At 50.0% G+C, this 15414-nt stretch overlaps 1 protein-coding gene across 1 annotated transcript in view; it reads right to left on the bottom strand.

Moving 5' to 3' along the window:
* Positions 1-15414, bottom strand: part of CERK (ceramide kinase) — a 461681-nt gene that overhangs the window by 32993 nt on the left and 413274 nt on the right. Inside the window, exons 3-4 of the mRNA XM_050805874.1 lie at positions 6706-6819; positions 5880-6002 (exon numbers count right to left, since the gene is read on the bottom strand). Coding sequence (XP_050661831.1) covers positions 5880-6002; positions 6706-6819 — 237 coding nt within the window. The remainder of the gene's footprint in view (positions 1-5879; positions 6003-6705; positions 6820-15414) is intronic.

The following is a 15414-nucleotide window of genomic DNA, read 5'->3' as shown; positions in this document are numbered from 1 at the left end:
TGCAGTGAGCTGAGATCCGGCCACTGCACTCCAGCCCGGGCTACAGAGCGAGACTCCGTCTCAAAAAAAAAAAAAAAAAAAAAAGACACCGAAGCTATTAACGACAACTTCCCATGAAGAAAACTCCACGCCTAGATGGTTTCACAACTGAATTCTTCCAAACATTTAAGGAAAAAATAAACTCAAGATTATAGGAACTCTTCCAGAGAACAGAAAAGAACAAACATGTATGAACTCTTTGTATGATGCCACTGTGACCTTGGGAACAAAACCAGACAAGGTCGTTATCAGAAGGGGGCTCACATTCAGACATCCCTCCCCTGAACCTACGTGCAAAAATCCTAAACACAATATCCACAAGTCAAATCCAGTGATACATAAACAGAGTACTACATCACAACCAAGAGAGGTTTGTTTACTCCAGGAATGCAATAATGAGAAATTAATCTAACTCAACAAATTAACTGAAAAAAAGTCATACAATCATCTCAATTGATGCAGAAAAGACATTTATTAAATTAAATACCTATTCTCCACTTAAAAAAAACAAAACTCTCAGAAAAGTCAGATTAAAAGGAAATTCTGTCTTAATCTGATTTTTAAAATCTATTAAAAACCTAAGAAACATCATTCTTAGTGGTGAAACACTAAAAGCTTTCTCCTGAGATCAGAACTGAGACAAGGATGCGGCTAGCACCCCTGTGTTGGTCCAAGCCAGGGCAAAAACATAAGGAAAAGAAATAAAAGAGAGAAGAATTAAAATGGAAGAAACAGAACTGTTATTATGCACAGCTGACGTGATCGTGTTTGACAAAAATCTAAAATAATCATCAAACTATTAGCACCCATAAGTGAACTTTGCAAGGTCATTGAATGCAAGGTGAAATACACAATTCAATCACATTTCTATACACAAACAATAAAAAAAACACAACAGTGCAGTAGGGAAAAGGAGACTTTCCCGTAAATGCTACAGGGTCAAGCAGATGTATATATTTAATGAAAATACTAGGTTGGGCACAGTGGTTCGTGCCTGTAGTCCCAGCTACTTGGGAGGCTGAGGCAGGAGGATCGCTTGAGCCCAGTATTTCAAGGCCAGAGTGAGCTATGATCGCACGGCTGCACTCCAGCCTGGGTGACGGAGTGAGACCCTGTCTTGAAAAAACGAATACATAAAAAGAAAGAGGAAAATGAACCTTGACTGCTCACCTCACACTGTACAGAAAGATGAATTCCAAATGGGTTACGTAGATCTAAATGTGAAGCGGAAAACAATAGAGCTTGGAGAATACCACGTCTTCATGACTTTGGAGTAGACAAGGATGTCTTCAATAGGACACAAGCTTACCAGAAAGTTTTTAAAATCATAAAAATAGGCCGAGCATAGTAGTTCACCCTGGTAATGTCAATGCTTTGGGAGGCTGAGGTGGGAAGATTCCTTGAGTCTAGGAGTTTGAGACCCAGTCTGGGCAACACAGCAAGACCCCAGATCTATGAAAACATTTTCAAAAAATTAGCCAGGCATGGTGACATGTGCCTGTAGTCTCAGCTACTTGGAAGGCTGAGGCAGAAGCATTGCTTGAGTTCAGGAGTTCAAAGCTGCAGTGAACCGTGATCATGCCATTGCACTCTGGCCTGGGTGACAGAACAAGACCTCATCTCCCCTTTTTTTTTTTTTTCTTTTGAGACAGAGGTTTGCTCTTTCGCCCAGGCTGGAGTGAAGTGGCGTGATCTCAGCTCACTGCAACCTCTGCCCCCAGGGTTCAAGTGATTCTCCTGCTTCAGCCTCTGGAGTGGCTGGGAGGACAGGCATGTGCCACCATGCCTGGCTAAGTTTTGTATTTTTAGTAGAAATGGGGTTTCATCATGTTGGCCAGGCTGGTCCTGAACTCTTGACCTCAGGTGATCCAGCCGCCGCGGCCTGGCTGTGCCAGGATTACAGCCGTGAGCCACCATACCCAGCCAAGACTCCATCTCTCTCTCTTTTTTTTTTTTTTTTTTTTTTTTTTTTTTTTTTGAGACGGAGTCTGGCTCTGTCGCCCAGGCTGGAGTGCAGTGGCCGGATCTCAGCTCACTGCAAGCTCCGCCTCCCGGGTTTACGCCATTCTCCTGCCTCAGCCTCCCGAGTAGCTGGGACTACAGGCGCCCGCCACCTCGCCCGGCTAGTTTTTTGTATTTTTTTTTAGTAGAGACGGGGTTTCACCATGTTAGCCAGGATGGTCTCGATATCCTGACCTCATGATCCGCCCGTCTCGGCCTCCCAAAGTGCTGGGATTACAGGCTAAGACTCCATCTCTTAAAAAAAAAAAAAAAAAAAAAGAAAAATACGAGATTGAAAGGCAAGTTATAGAATGGGTAATTCTTATGAATTACATAAATTTATGTAATTCATAAATTCAATAAAAGATTCAGATCCACAATATGTAAACAGTTTCTACACATCATTAAGAAAAAGATACAACCAGCCAGGCATAGTGGTTCACGCCTATAATCCCAGCACTTTGGGAGGCCGAGGCAAGTGGATCACTTGAGGCCAGGAGTTCAAGACCAGCCTGGCCAACATGGCGAAACCCCGTTTCTACTAAAAAATACAAAAAACTAGCCAGGTGTGGTGGTGCACGCCTGTGGCCTGTAGTCCCAGCTACTCAGGAAACTGAGGATCGCTTGAACCCAGGAGGCAGAGGTTGCAGTGAGCCAGGATCGCGCAACTGCACTCCAGCCTGGGCAACAAAGTGAGACTCTGTCTAAAAAAAAAAAAGAAAGAAAAAAAATACAACCAAACGGAAAAATGCACAAAAGACTTGAACAGAACCTCACAAAAAGGGATATCCGAATGGCCCATGAACAAATGAATGTGTTTCTAATTAACCATTAGGGAGTGCAAATTACAATCACAATGCAAGACTACTAACACTCCCCACCACGGCTAAGATGTAAAGGTGTGGCTAAGATGTGGGGCAACCAGAACTCCCGCACCCTGAGGGAGGAATGCAGGCTGGCAGCGTCTTCTGAAGTCAACACATGAAACAAACTCATGCAACCCAGCAACTCCATTCCCAGCTATGCACCCAGGAGAAATGCAGACGGGCGCAAAAGACATGCTCTAGAATGTTCACAATGCTACTGTTCATGACAGCCCGCATCAGGAAGCTGTCCAGATGACCAGCCACAGCACCATGGGTGAATACATGGCCGTAACATTCACATCACGGAATACCATACAGCCTAGAGAATGAACAAACGGCAGCCCCACGCAACAGCGTGGAAAACTTATGCAAGAGTATTAACACACGCCACCATGGTGGAAAACAGCGTGGAAAACTTCACAAGTGTCACGTTGAGCCAAGAGCCAGGCACAAAAGGGTTCATACTGTATGATCTGATTTCTATCAAGTACAACAATGAACTTAGTTGTTTAGAAGTCACGGCAGTGGTTCCCCTTTGGGGAGTCATGACCACAGGGGCACAGTGGGGGACCCTGGAGCTGGCAATATTCTGCTTCTTTATCTTGGTGCTGGTTACACAAGTGTGCTCAGCAAGAAAATTCACCCAGTGCACACTCAGAGTGAGATCCTCTGTGTCTGCGACATGATAATCAAACACTAAAACAGCCTGAAATCCCAGCACTTTGGGAGGCCGAAGTAGGCGGATCACTTGAGGTCAGAGGTTGGAAACCAGCCTGGCCAACGTGGCGAAACTCCATCTCTACAATAAATATAAAAATTAGCCAGGTGTAGTAGTGGGCGCCTATAATCTCAGCTACTTAGGAGGTTCAGGCAGGAGAATCGCTTGAACCTGGGAGGAGTTTGCAGTGAGCCGAGATTGCACCACTGCACTCCAGCCTGGCAGACAGAGTGAGACCGTCTCAAAAAACAAAAACAAAACAAAGAAAAAAACCCACTGAAACAGATAACAGGGTTAGAAGTTAAAATTGCAGAACAGCTGAAACAATAGAATCATATACAATTTTTACATACAAGTAGACTATACCAAATGCACAATTATAAAGATGAAAATGAACACACATTCTCCAGTGGAAGGCAGGGTTCAGAGAACTTTCTCTTGGAGTCTGCACCTATAGGATCAGGTCTGGAATCCAATCACCTAAAGTCTCATGAAAACAGGTTTGATGGGAGGAAAGGGAAAGAAAAAAGAAAACAGGATGGACAGAAAGCAGGGAGTCGAGAGACAAACAGAGGAGGGGAAGGTGGGAGAAACGGACGCGCTTTTCTGAACAGCCTAGTGCGGAACGACACGCACAGGAACAGGGCTTGTGGTGGTTTGAGATGTGAGGATGGTGAGGATGAGCTTGTCACGACAGCAGGTGGTGGAGGCCAAGTCCTCCAGGATTAAATAGGGAAGTGTGGAAACACAGGTCCTCCCACCCCAGTTGTAATCAAGAGGAGGGTTCTTTCAAGCAAGGATGCTGCTCTGAAGTGGATATATGGGAACACCTCCTTTTAATAAACTGAAATTCACTTTCTTGATGTAGATGCCAAATTCATTCAAAGATACATAAAACTAACCTAAACACGTGCCATTTCTATTCTACGGGTGAAGCCTATACTGAGTTGTCAAGACTGTGTATCGGCTGGGCTCAGTGGCTCACACCTGTAATCCCAGCACTTTGGGAGGCTGAGGTGGGAAGATCGCTTGAGCCCAGGAGTATGCGATCAGACAGGGCAATACGGCAAAACCCTGTCTCTACAAAAAAATACAAAAAAATTAGCCAGGCGGGGTGGCACACACCTGTAGTCCCAGCTACTCAGGAAGCTGAGGTGGGAGGATCACTTGAGCCTGGAAGGTGGAGGTTGCAGTGAGCTAAGATCACACCACTGCACTCCAGCCTGGGCAACAGAGCGAGACCCTGTCTCAAAAAAAATTGTGTATTAGGGTTATAAGCAAACAACATGAAATAGTGTTATGAATACAAAATGAATGAACACCAACCACTTTGCGTGTGTGTGTGTGTGAACCATGTTTCTTTTTTTAAACTTTTAAGTTCACGAGTACATGTGCAGGTTTGTTATATAGGTAAAGTGCATGTCATGGGGGTTTGGTGTACAGATTATGTCTCCACTCATCCTACTACTTTTTAAGGGTGACAAAGTCTTGTTACTCAGCATACAATAACTAACCCACCAGGCTCCAGGCTCCTACTACATTTCAGATGTGGACACATCCTTGGCTGGGCATGGTGGCTCATGCCTGTAATCCCAGCACTCTGGGAGGCCAAGGTGGGCAGATCACTCGAGGTCAGGAGTTCGAGACTAGCCTGGCCAACTTGGCGAAACCCCGTCTTTACTAAAAATACAAAAATTAGCCAGGCGTGGTGGTGCATGCCTGTAGTCCCAGCTATGCGGGAGGCTGAGGCAGCAGAATCACTTAAACCCAGGAGGTGGAGGTTGGAGCGAGCTGAGGTCACGCCACTGTGCTCCAGTCTGAGCAACAGAGTAATACTCCATCTTGAAAAAGAAAAGAAAAGAGAAAAAAAAGATATGGACACATCCCAGACAGATATGAGTTGTATTACTCCATGGGTCCAGTTTAATTCTCACATTCACCTCGAATGTAAAAGCTATTACCATCCCCACTTCCAGAAAGAGAAACTGAGGCTCAGAAGGGTAAGTGACCTGCACCCAGGCCTCCTGGCTAGTGAGCAGGGGGCTGGACTCCATGCCAGGTTCCAGGCTGTGGAGCCCATGCCCTTTGCACTCACTGGGCTGGTCAGCTAATGAGGAATTAAGTCAGCCTGACTCATCATGTCCACCTGCAGTATGGTCAGCTGCATGAAAGGGGGAGACACGTCCGGAAGATCACCCAATCAGGAGTGCGCGTGCCACCACGGCCATCCTGTCTCAGTCCAAACACATACGTACTCAGCTTCTCCAGCATCTCCCGCAGGGTCTGCAGCCACAAGTGACACAGCTGCTCCTCTGGGCACCAGAAAGTCACCTGCGCCCACTTCCAGCGGTGCCGTCGTGCTCTCTTTACACAGTGAACTGCACAGAAGCAAACACGCTCATTAGTGCAAGGTTTGCAGCGTCACTGACAACACCTCAAGTGAATATGCACCAAATGCAGCTAATTATAGGTTCCTAACTGAACTTCCCCAGGGGTTCTCTTACCTTCTAATGAGTTAGTAACTTTCAAGGTATATTAGAAAAAACATCCTATCTTTCAAACGTTTTAGGTCACATAAAGGAAAAGGGCCGATGTGATGACTCACGTCTGTAATCCAGCACTTCGGGAGGCTGAGGCGGGCAGATCACCTGAGGTTAGGAGTTCGAGACCAGCCTGGCCAACACGGTGAAACACCCGTCTCTACTTAAAATACAAAAAATTAGCCGGGTCTGGTCGTAGGCGCCTGTAATTTCAGCTACTCAGGAGGCTGAGGGAGGAGAATCGCTTGAACCCAGGAAGTGGAGATTGCAGTGAGCCGAGACCGGGCCATTGCACTTCAGCCTGGGCAACAAGAGCGAAACTCCGTCTCAAAAAATAAATAAATAAATAAATAAAAGGGAAAAAATGACCATTAACTAAAACATTAACTAAAGGTAGCATTTGGGAAAAAAAAATTAGGAAGATTTCATAAAGATAAACCAACGCATTGAGCTTGTTAAACTAGTAACAAAAAAGTTCCCTCTCATGTAATCTACATAGAATTAATGAAGACTGTGGGAGAAGACATTTAGGCTCTCTCACCTGTAAAAGCATAAGGCTTTTCCATTTTCTGCCATTTTCCACTGCTGTGATGTTTCCCGTGAACGTCTGTTTCCTCAACGGCGATGATCTCAGATACAGGCACACAGCAGGCATCTGTAAAACACCACGTCCTTCTGTCAATAAATTCATCAGAATCAACACAGGTAAAATCAGTCCAACTCCAAGAAGCTGAGAATATTCTGCTTTAATATTCTCATTAGATATTCAGGCTGGGTGTGGTGGTGTGCACCTGTAATCCCAGCACTTTGGGAGGCTGAGGAGGGAGGATCACTTGAGCTCAGGAGTTCAGTGAGCTGTGATGGTGCCACTGCACTCCAGTCCTGGCAACAGTGCAAGGCCCCATCTCCAAATATTAAAAAAAAATTTTTGGCTGGGCACGGTGGCTCAAGCCTGTAATCCCAGCACTTTGGGAGGCCGAGGCAGGTGGATCATGAGGTCAGGAGATCGAGACCATCCTGGTTAACACGGTGAAACCCCGTCTCTACCAAAAAATACGAAACACTAGCCGGGCGAGGTGGCGGGCGCCTGTAGTCCCAGCTACTCGGGAGGCTGAGGCAGGAGAATGGCGTAAACCCGGGAGGCAGAGCTTGCAGTGAGCTGAGATCTGGCCACTGCACTCCAGCCTGGGTGACAGAGCGAGACTCTGTCTCAAAAAAAAAAAAAAAAAAAAAAAAAATTTTTTAATCAAAAAATAAAAAGGATGGTTATAGGTCACCTTTAAACTCAGAGCTAAATAATTGCGGGCAGCTCAGTGTTACCAGACGGCGGGATGTTTTATTCAGCCGAGTCACCAGATGGAGGCTGCGATTTTTCACACCATTTGCTCAGTCATTCAAGCAGCAAATGCTGACCATTCTGGGCCAGCTACCATGTTAAATTTGGGGAAATATGCTCAAGACACGGCCTCTGTCTGCAGGACAGCGTCTGGTTCGGAAATCCAAGTGGGAGGGAGACACATGACAGGACCCGGGACGGCTGGAACCACGGAGCGTGCAAGTGAGGCAGAGCCCAAGTGTGGCGGGACTGGAGTGCGGGGGGACTTCCAGGGACCCAGGGGATGACAGCACCGGACATGCTCCACCCTGGCAACCAGGAAGGGCCAATTCCACCCGAGCCACCCGGGGCATGTTCATCTGGTGGGCAGCTGCAATTACAGGCCTGCACATCAAAGAAAGTTCTGGGGTGGCAGCAGAGCCATGGGAGGGTAACTGAAGTCCAAGGCCTGAAAGAACTTGCCCAGGAGAGCATGGGATTGAAGACAGCAAAGCCAAGTTTGAGCAAGCTGGCTTCCAAAAGCTTATTCTGGAATTACTGTTAGGCATGTATGATATATTTTTATACAGAAGAACGTTATAATTTGTGGTTAGCTTCCTAGGTTGGCTATAAAACCTGCAATATAGCTAAAATACTATGTTTTTGCTGTAGCTAAATGCAAAAAAAAAAAAAAAATGCTGTAACATTTGTAGTAATTTTGCATCATTTTTAAAGTTGTTGCCCATGGAAATTAAGTTCTAGGAACCTGAGAGGGTAGTGTCTGAACTGGGCCTTTGACCACGGCAGAAACCCTTGAAAAGTCAGTAGTGGGGCCTCCTGATTCCCTCTGAAGTGAAGCCAGCCCCAGGGGAGCAGACTTGCTGGGGAGAGGGTTACAGAGGAAGAAGTCTGGCTGGAGAATGGAGGTTTCAAGGTCCCAGGAGGTGTCCGTGTGCATCCTGCTCCTGGGTATAGAATGTGGGGTCCAGAGAGACTCTTAGGGACCCGACCCTCCAGTGCCCCACCTGGGCCTCCCTCCTGGCCTCCCACCTTTTTTTTTTTTTTTTTTTTTTTTTGAGATGGAGTTTTGCTCTTGCTGCCCAGGCTGGAATGCAGTGGCACAATCTCGGCTCACTGCAACCTCCACCTCCTAGTTCAAGTGATTCTCCCTCCTCAGCCTCCCAAGTAGCTGGGATTATAGGTGCCCACCACCACGCCCTGCTAATTTTTGTATTTTTAGTAGAAACGGGGTTTCGCCATGTTAGCCAGGCTGGTCTCGAACTCCTGACCTCAGATGATCCACCTACCTCAACCTCCCAAAGTGCTGGGATTACAGGCATGAACTACCACACCAGGCCCTGGCTTCCCATCTTGTCCTCGAGGCTGTGACTCTAGAACACAATTTCCACCCATTTCTTATTCTCCTCTCCCTTAGAACCCAGAACCCTGATGCTCCAGGCCCCTCTCTGCTCTGCGGGTTGGCGTCCATACAGGATAGCCACGCGGGATCTCAGGGCATCTCATACACCCGCACGTGGATCAGCTTCCCTGTCTCCGCCACCAGCCTTCGGATGCGGCTCTTCTCGTCTGGCACGGCTCGCCTCCTTAACCACCCCCTATTTCTTGAGGTACTGGCCTTGCCCTCCTGGTCCTGCAGGGACGTGACCATGGCACTGAAACCCTGTGAGTGCACCTGACACCATGGCATCCTCGTCCTATGAGACAGGGCTAATGCCAGGCCTCTGCAGCTCCGGGACCCAGCACGGGCCACGCTCGGGGCAGGGTTCAATGACACAGACAGTGAGTCAGGAATCCACCACCTATGGATATGACAATGCACACTGCGATCTTCCTGGACTGCTGAGCGCAGGCTTCGGGACCTGCTAGTGCCTGTGGATAACCACAACCACGGCTGTCTGATAAGAAGCGGCGACAGGCAGTGAGAACAAGCCATGGTCTGAGAGTCAGCAGTCAGGTCAGTTCCCCAACATCTGATGGACTGGTTTAGGAAACTGCACAACAGATAGCACGGTAAGTTACGAGTGACTCCAGGACAGTCACCTGAGTCCACAGGTTACTAACTTTCAGCCTTGCACATTCAGTCCCACAGACTCCAAGAGCCCAGGAAGGGACTCGCCATGCTGACCAGGCTGCAGGCCATGCCGTGCCAGGGGTGCCAGCATGAGGCCAGGTGGTCCACACAGGTCCTGCTGGAAGGAGTGACGCAGGCCTGGGGGCGGGGAGGGGGCGGGGACAGTGTCAACGTCAGGGTCAGGGTTCAGAGGATTCCCCGTGGGTGGAGGAAGGCGACATAGGGGCAGGAGCCGGGGAGAGGCAGAGGCCGCTGGGAGGGAGAGGGCGAGCGGCTGTGAGAGGGTGGCCGCTGGGAGGGAGAGGGCGAGCGGCTGTGAGAGGGTGGCCGCTGGGAGGGAGAGGGCGAGCGGCTGTGAGAGGGTGGCCGCTGGGAGGGAGAGGGCGAGCGGCTGTGAGAGGGTGGCCGCTGGGAGGGAGAGGGCGAGCGGCTGTGAGAGGGTGGCCGCTGGGAGGGAGAGGGCGAGCGGCTGTGAGAGGGTGGCCACTCTGGGCGAAGGGATGATGATCCCACTTGAGTATGACTGAATAACTACAGGTGTTAAAGACAGGACAGGAGACTGAACCAAGGACACCGTGGGGTGAGTCCAGGTACCTTCTGCCACACTGGACCTGCAGCAAGTTGTACCTGCTCCTCTGGTGTAAGAAAAAGACACAGATGCCAGCGGGGGTCATTCGTTTACACACACGTTCCTTTTACACAGATTAATAAATGGAATTACTGTCTCTAAAAAGGGACAGGAAAGTTAATAGACGAATAAAATTCAATCTTGTCTGCACAGCTTGAGGAATGTCAAGAATAAGAACACAGGGCGGACACAGTGGCTCACGCCTGTAATCTCAGCACTCTGGGAGGCCGAGGCAGATGGATCACTTGAGGTCAGGAGTTCGAGACCAGCCTGGCCAACATGGTGAAACCCTGTCTCTACTAAAAATACAAAAGTTAGCCAGGTGTGGTGGTGTGTTCCCGTAATCCCAGCTACTCAGGAGGCTGAGGCATTAGTTGCTTGAACCCAGGAGGCGGAGGTTGCAGGGAGCCGAGATTACACCAGTGCACTCCAGCCTGGGCAACAGAGTGAGACTCAGTCTCAGGAAAACAAAAAAAAAAAAAGAAGAAGAATATCGCTGACCTCTGAACAACATGGGCTTAACCTTCGAGGGTCCACTGACGTGGGGAGTTTTCATTTCTCTTTTTTTTTTTTTTTGAGATGGAGTCTTGCTCTTGTTGCCCAGGCTGGAGTACAGTGGCATAATCTTGGCACACTGCAACCTCCGCTTCCTAGTTTCCAGCGATTCTCCTGCCTCAGCCTCCTGAGTAGCTGGGATTATAGGAGCCTGCCACCACACCCGGCTAACTTTTGTACTCTCAATAGAGATAGGGTTTCACCATGTTGGCCAGGATGGTCTCGAACTTCTGACCTCAGGTGATCCGCCCGCCTCGGCCTCCCAAAGTGCTGGGATTACAGGCGTGAGCCACCACGCCCAGCTGGATTTTTCAATAAAAGTGGCACTGAGCTCAGCTGCCTCTCTTGCCTCCCCTTCCACCTCCTCCATCTCGTCCGCCTCCGCCACCCCTGAGACAGCACGACCGATCCCTCCTCTTCTCTTCCTCCTCAGCCCACTCAACATGAAGACCACGAGGATGGAGACCTTTGTAACGATCCACTTCCACTTGCCGGATAGTAAACATATTTTCTCTTCCTTAGGGTTTTCTTAACCACATTTTCTTTTCTCTAGCTTACTTTACTGTAGTAATACAGCATACAATTCAGGCCACATAGGAAATATGTGTTCATCGGCTATTTATGTTATCGCAAGGCATCCAGTCAACAGTAGGCTGTTAGTAGTTAAGTGCTGAGGAAGTCAAAAGTTTTCAACTGCATGGGGCTGGGGCGCTGACTCCCATGTTGTTTGGGGGTCAACTGCACTGGGTACGGCTCAGGACAGGGCTTCCTCGCTGACTCGGGAGACCTGAAGTAGTGCGGCCAGGGCAGGAACACATTCTCCAGGCGGCGACGAGTGGCTGGACTTGGCGTGGCTTTGGCCTGCATGCGGCTGCTGTCTTATTGAGGGTAAGCCGCTAAGCCTGGAGCATGGCTGTAAAGGGGGTGGAATGATGAACCCCACAGGGGTTTTAGAAACTGTAGTAAGATAAAGGGTGAAAAAGTTTCAAGCACAAAAATGTCTGATAAATGATGGCTTCCTTTCTTGTCAAAAAGGCTGGGCTCGGCCGGGCAGAGTGGCTCACGCCTGTAATCCTGGCACTTTGGGAGGCTGAGGTGGGCGGATCATGAGGTCAGAAGATCGAGACCATCCGGGCTAACATGGCGAAACCCCATCTCTACTAAATATATTCAAAAAATTAGCCAGGCGTGGTGGCGGGCACTTGTAGTCCCAGCTACTCAGGAGGCTGAGGCAGGAGAATGGTATGAACCTGGGAGGCAGAGCTTGCAGTGAGCCAAGATCACACCACTGCACTCCAGCCTGGGCAACAGAGAGCAAGACTCCGTCTCAAAAACAAAACAAAACAAAAAAGGGCTGGGCTCGAGATGGAGGCTCTGCCTCCTTCAGGCCATTGTCCCTGTGTTAAGCTGGGGACTCCACAGTGAGACGCCTCCGGCCTGGCAGCACTCACCCTTCTCCCGCTCTCCTCACCTCGGTGTGTCACGGGCATTACGCCCTAGTCTTCGAAACTCTGATTTCTAATTAGGAAACAAAGAACCGGGCCAAGAATCTGAACAAACGGAGAGCAGCTCCCTGCAGGGGGGCTCAGGAAACGCTCGCCAGCGTCTGCCGGTTGGAGAGCTGTCGCCTGCTCATCTGAGGGCAGGTCATGCGGACGGCAGTGGGGCCACCGAGGGCTGGCACACAGGAGAATGCAGACGGTTCTCTAGAAGCAGAAGGAACTGCCCTCCGAGGGTGAGTCTCAATGTGCTGGCTCCAAGCGGCATCCCCGCACAGCACGTAGCATGTGGACGTGCCACAGCATCCGCGGGATAAAACATACCTGACCCGGGTGGACAGACGCTGTGGGAACATCTCGCAAAGGGCGGAAGGTGGGAATTTGGGGCACCTTCATATTCTTTTGCTGACAGAGATAAATTCTCCTGCCCATGAGACACCACGGTGACGCATATTGACATGTAGTGAGCTCTCCAATAAAGGTAACGATCAAATGGCCATCACATTCCAGAAAAATCAAATGCCACGTCAGCGAGTGAGCCTGGCCTCCTGGTTCTCGGGCGGCTCACGTGTTTGCTGGCTCCCTCTCTGCAGACCGCTGCAGCATTTGCCACAGTCCGGGTGATGCCTGCTGGGGCAGCTGAGAGCACGCTGGCTTCCAGTTGCTTCTTTTTCCATTCTGTTCTCTGTGTTTTTTAGTGCTTGTTGTGATCCACTAAAATCAAATTTATTTCACGCTGGTGACTCACAGATGAAAACAGTGCCTGCTGTCAATCAGTTTTGACACTAGAAGTTCCTGGATCAAACTGAGCCACGCGCAGTGGCCTCCCGTCCAGCAGGAGGGCGCACAGGTTTCCCGTGTGTCACAGGAGCACTGAGTGTCTGCCAGTGACACGGGTACACATGTGTGAGCATGCTCATGGCAGGGCAGGGTCGAGGTGGCGGAATACGCCGCTCCCGACCTCACGCAGTCGTCGGGAGGCCCCAGATGTCTTTCGCCTCTTGGGGATATGCAACGAGACAAAAGCAAGTTCACAGCCAAGGGTGCAGCTGTCCCTGGGACTCTCCACTAAAACAACCTGCCACGTGAGAGCCGGCAGAAGGAAGCGGGTGAGAGAGCAGGCCGCTACCCACTGTGCCCACTGGAGAAGTGCCAAGTCCAGTGTGGAAGTCTGTGGATCATACCCACACACAGTGCAGGGGATGCTGAGGTCCTGGAGAAGTGGCACAGGCCACACTGACCTCCGCATGTCCGGCCCGCTTAGAGTCCGAGCAGTAAGGGTCACCCCAGAGGAAGAACACCCAAAAGATCCGAGCGGCTGGGAGTTCTGATTCCCCCTGCAATTACATGCAACGCAAATGCATTTCCCTGGCAACCCGCCACTCAGTAAACACGAGCCGTGTGAACATCTGATCTTCAATAAAAATTAAAGGTGAGCGCTTGCCTATGCCAAGGAAGACCAAAAACCAGCCCTGCCCACCACTGCCAGGGAGAGTCCAGAAATCCCACGTGCAGCAAACTCAGAGAGTGGTCAAACTGTCCCCCTTCCCTCCCCGCCCACCACGTCCACCCCGACACAGCCCTTGATGGGTCTGATACACAGACAGAAGGTGGGAGAAGCCAGAACCCATGTGGCGCCCACAGGTCAGCCCTGAGCTGCGACTTATCCAGACATGATTGCATGTCTGTGTCCCCAGCCCTTGTCTCCGCTGCAGGTGCTGCTGTCACACAGGGATGTGCCTAAATTTGGATTTTTATGGGAAACCTTCTGATTGTAGAACATTAGTTACAATTTTAAAAGGAAAAGAAAAACTCACCATGCAAATCAAACAAAGAAAAAAATATGTGGCAAATTTAGCCCAAAGACCTCTGCTCTGCAACCCAGTGAGGCTGAGCCATGGTTACTCTGACCACACGGATGATGAAGAAAATCTCATAGCAAGCCCCCAAAGTTCATAATGCTGGGATAAGGTACCTGCCAATTATAACTTACTGCTATTTCATGCCATAAAATGTGACCTTTGACCCTTGTCAGCACATCATTAGTAGCCACCAATGTCTCTCTCTCTCTCTTTTATTTTTTTTTTAAGACAGGTCTTGCTCTGTCACCCAGGCTGGAGTACATGGGTGCAGTCTCATATCACTGCAGCCTCAACCTCCCAGGCTCATGCAATCCTCCCACCTCAGCCTCCCAAGTAGTTGGGACCACAGGTGTGTGCCACCATGCCCAGCAATTTTTTTTTTTTTTTTGGAGAGATGGGGTCTCTCTATGTTACCCTGGTTGGTCTCTCTAACTCCTGAGCTCAAGCGATCCACCCGCTCAGCCTCCCAAAGTGTTGGGATTATAGGCATGAGCCACTGTGCCCAGACTTTTTAGTTCTAGGGACACATCTCAAGTAAACAGTGTCCATTCCCTGTGGAACCCACCCCAGAAATCCTTCCTCGTCCTAACGTCCCCTGATACCAGCCTGAGGGTGCTGTGGTCCGCCTGCCCCACTCTCAGGCAGGGGCCTGGTCAGCACCCCACAGGACCACCCGGTGACCACCCAAGGTCCGAGGGCTTCTGAACGTCCTGCGCATGCCCCAACCCCCGCCCCCCGGCCCTGCCAGCCCCGCCACTCCTTAGCATGGATGCTCCGTTAGCATGCACAAGAGGCCTGGACCCGAGGATGCCAAATCATTCCTCTCAGGAAACAGGACTGTGGCATGTGGACGGGCATGTCACCTGCACAGCCCACGTGGCAGCCAACACACAGGACTGTATTTTTCCTGTTAAGCCAGGAGGTTCTGGAGGGCAGGCTGGAATCACACACCTGCGCAGCCCCTGTCTGTGGGCTCCGGAAGTAAATCAGGCTAATCCTAGACCTGCTTAGATGACACCCGCAGAACTGAAGTCCATACCAGTCGGCATCTCAACACAGAACACCCGCCGTCCCCACTCCACGCCCACTGTCAGGCCACAGGAAACCTGCGTCAGCCTCCCGTCCTAGCGACGAGACGGGGTGTCCGAGGGTTCCAGGGACCATACGGTGCCTCAGGGAACTTTGTCATGGGAACTGGACTGATGTTTGCTCCAGGAACCCTGCTCTTCCCGCCGGGCACCCTGCTACGAAAGGCCACGGGGGCTACTTCAATCCCAGAGTCCCTGCCTTTGACGAGGG

The sequence above is a fragment of the Macaca thibetana genome, chromosome 10, assembly GCF_024542745.1.
Source record: "Macaca thibetana thibetana isolate TM-01 chromosome 10, ASM2454274v1, whole genome shotgun sequence".
Classification (NCBI taxonomy): domain Eukaryota; kingdom Metazoa; phylum Chordata; class Mammalia; order Primates; family Cercopithecidae; genus Macaca; species Macaca thibetana.
This window is presented reverse-complemented; position numbering and strand designations above follow the sequence as displayed.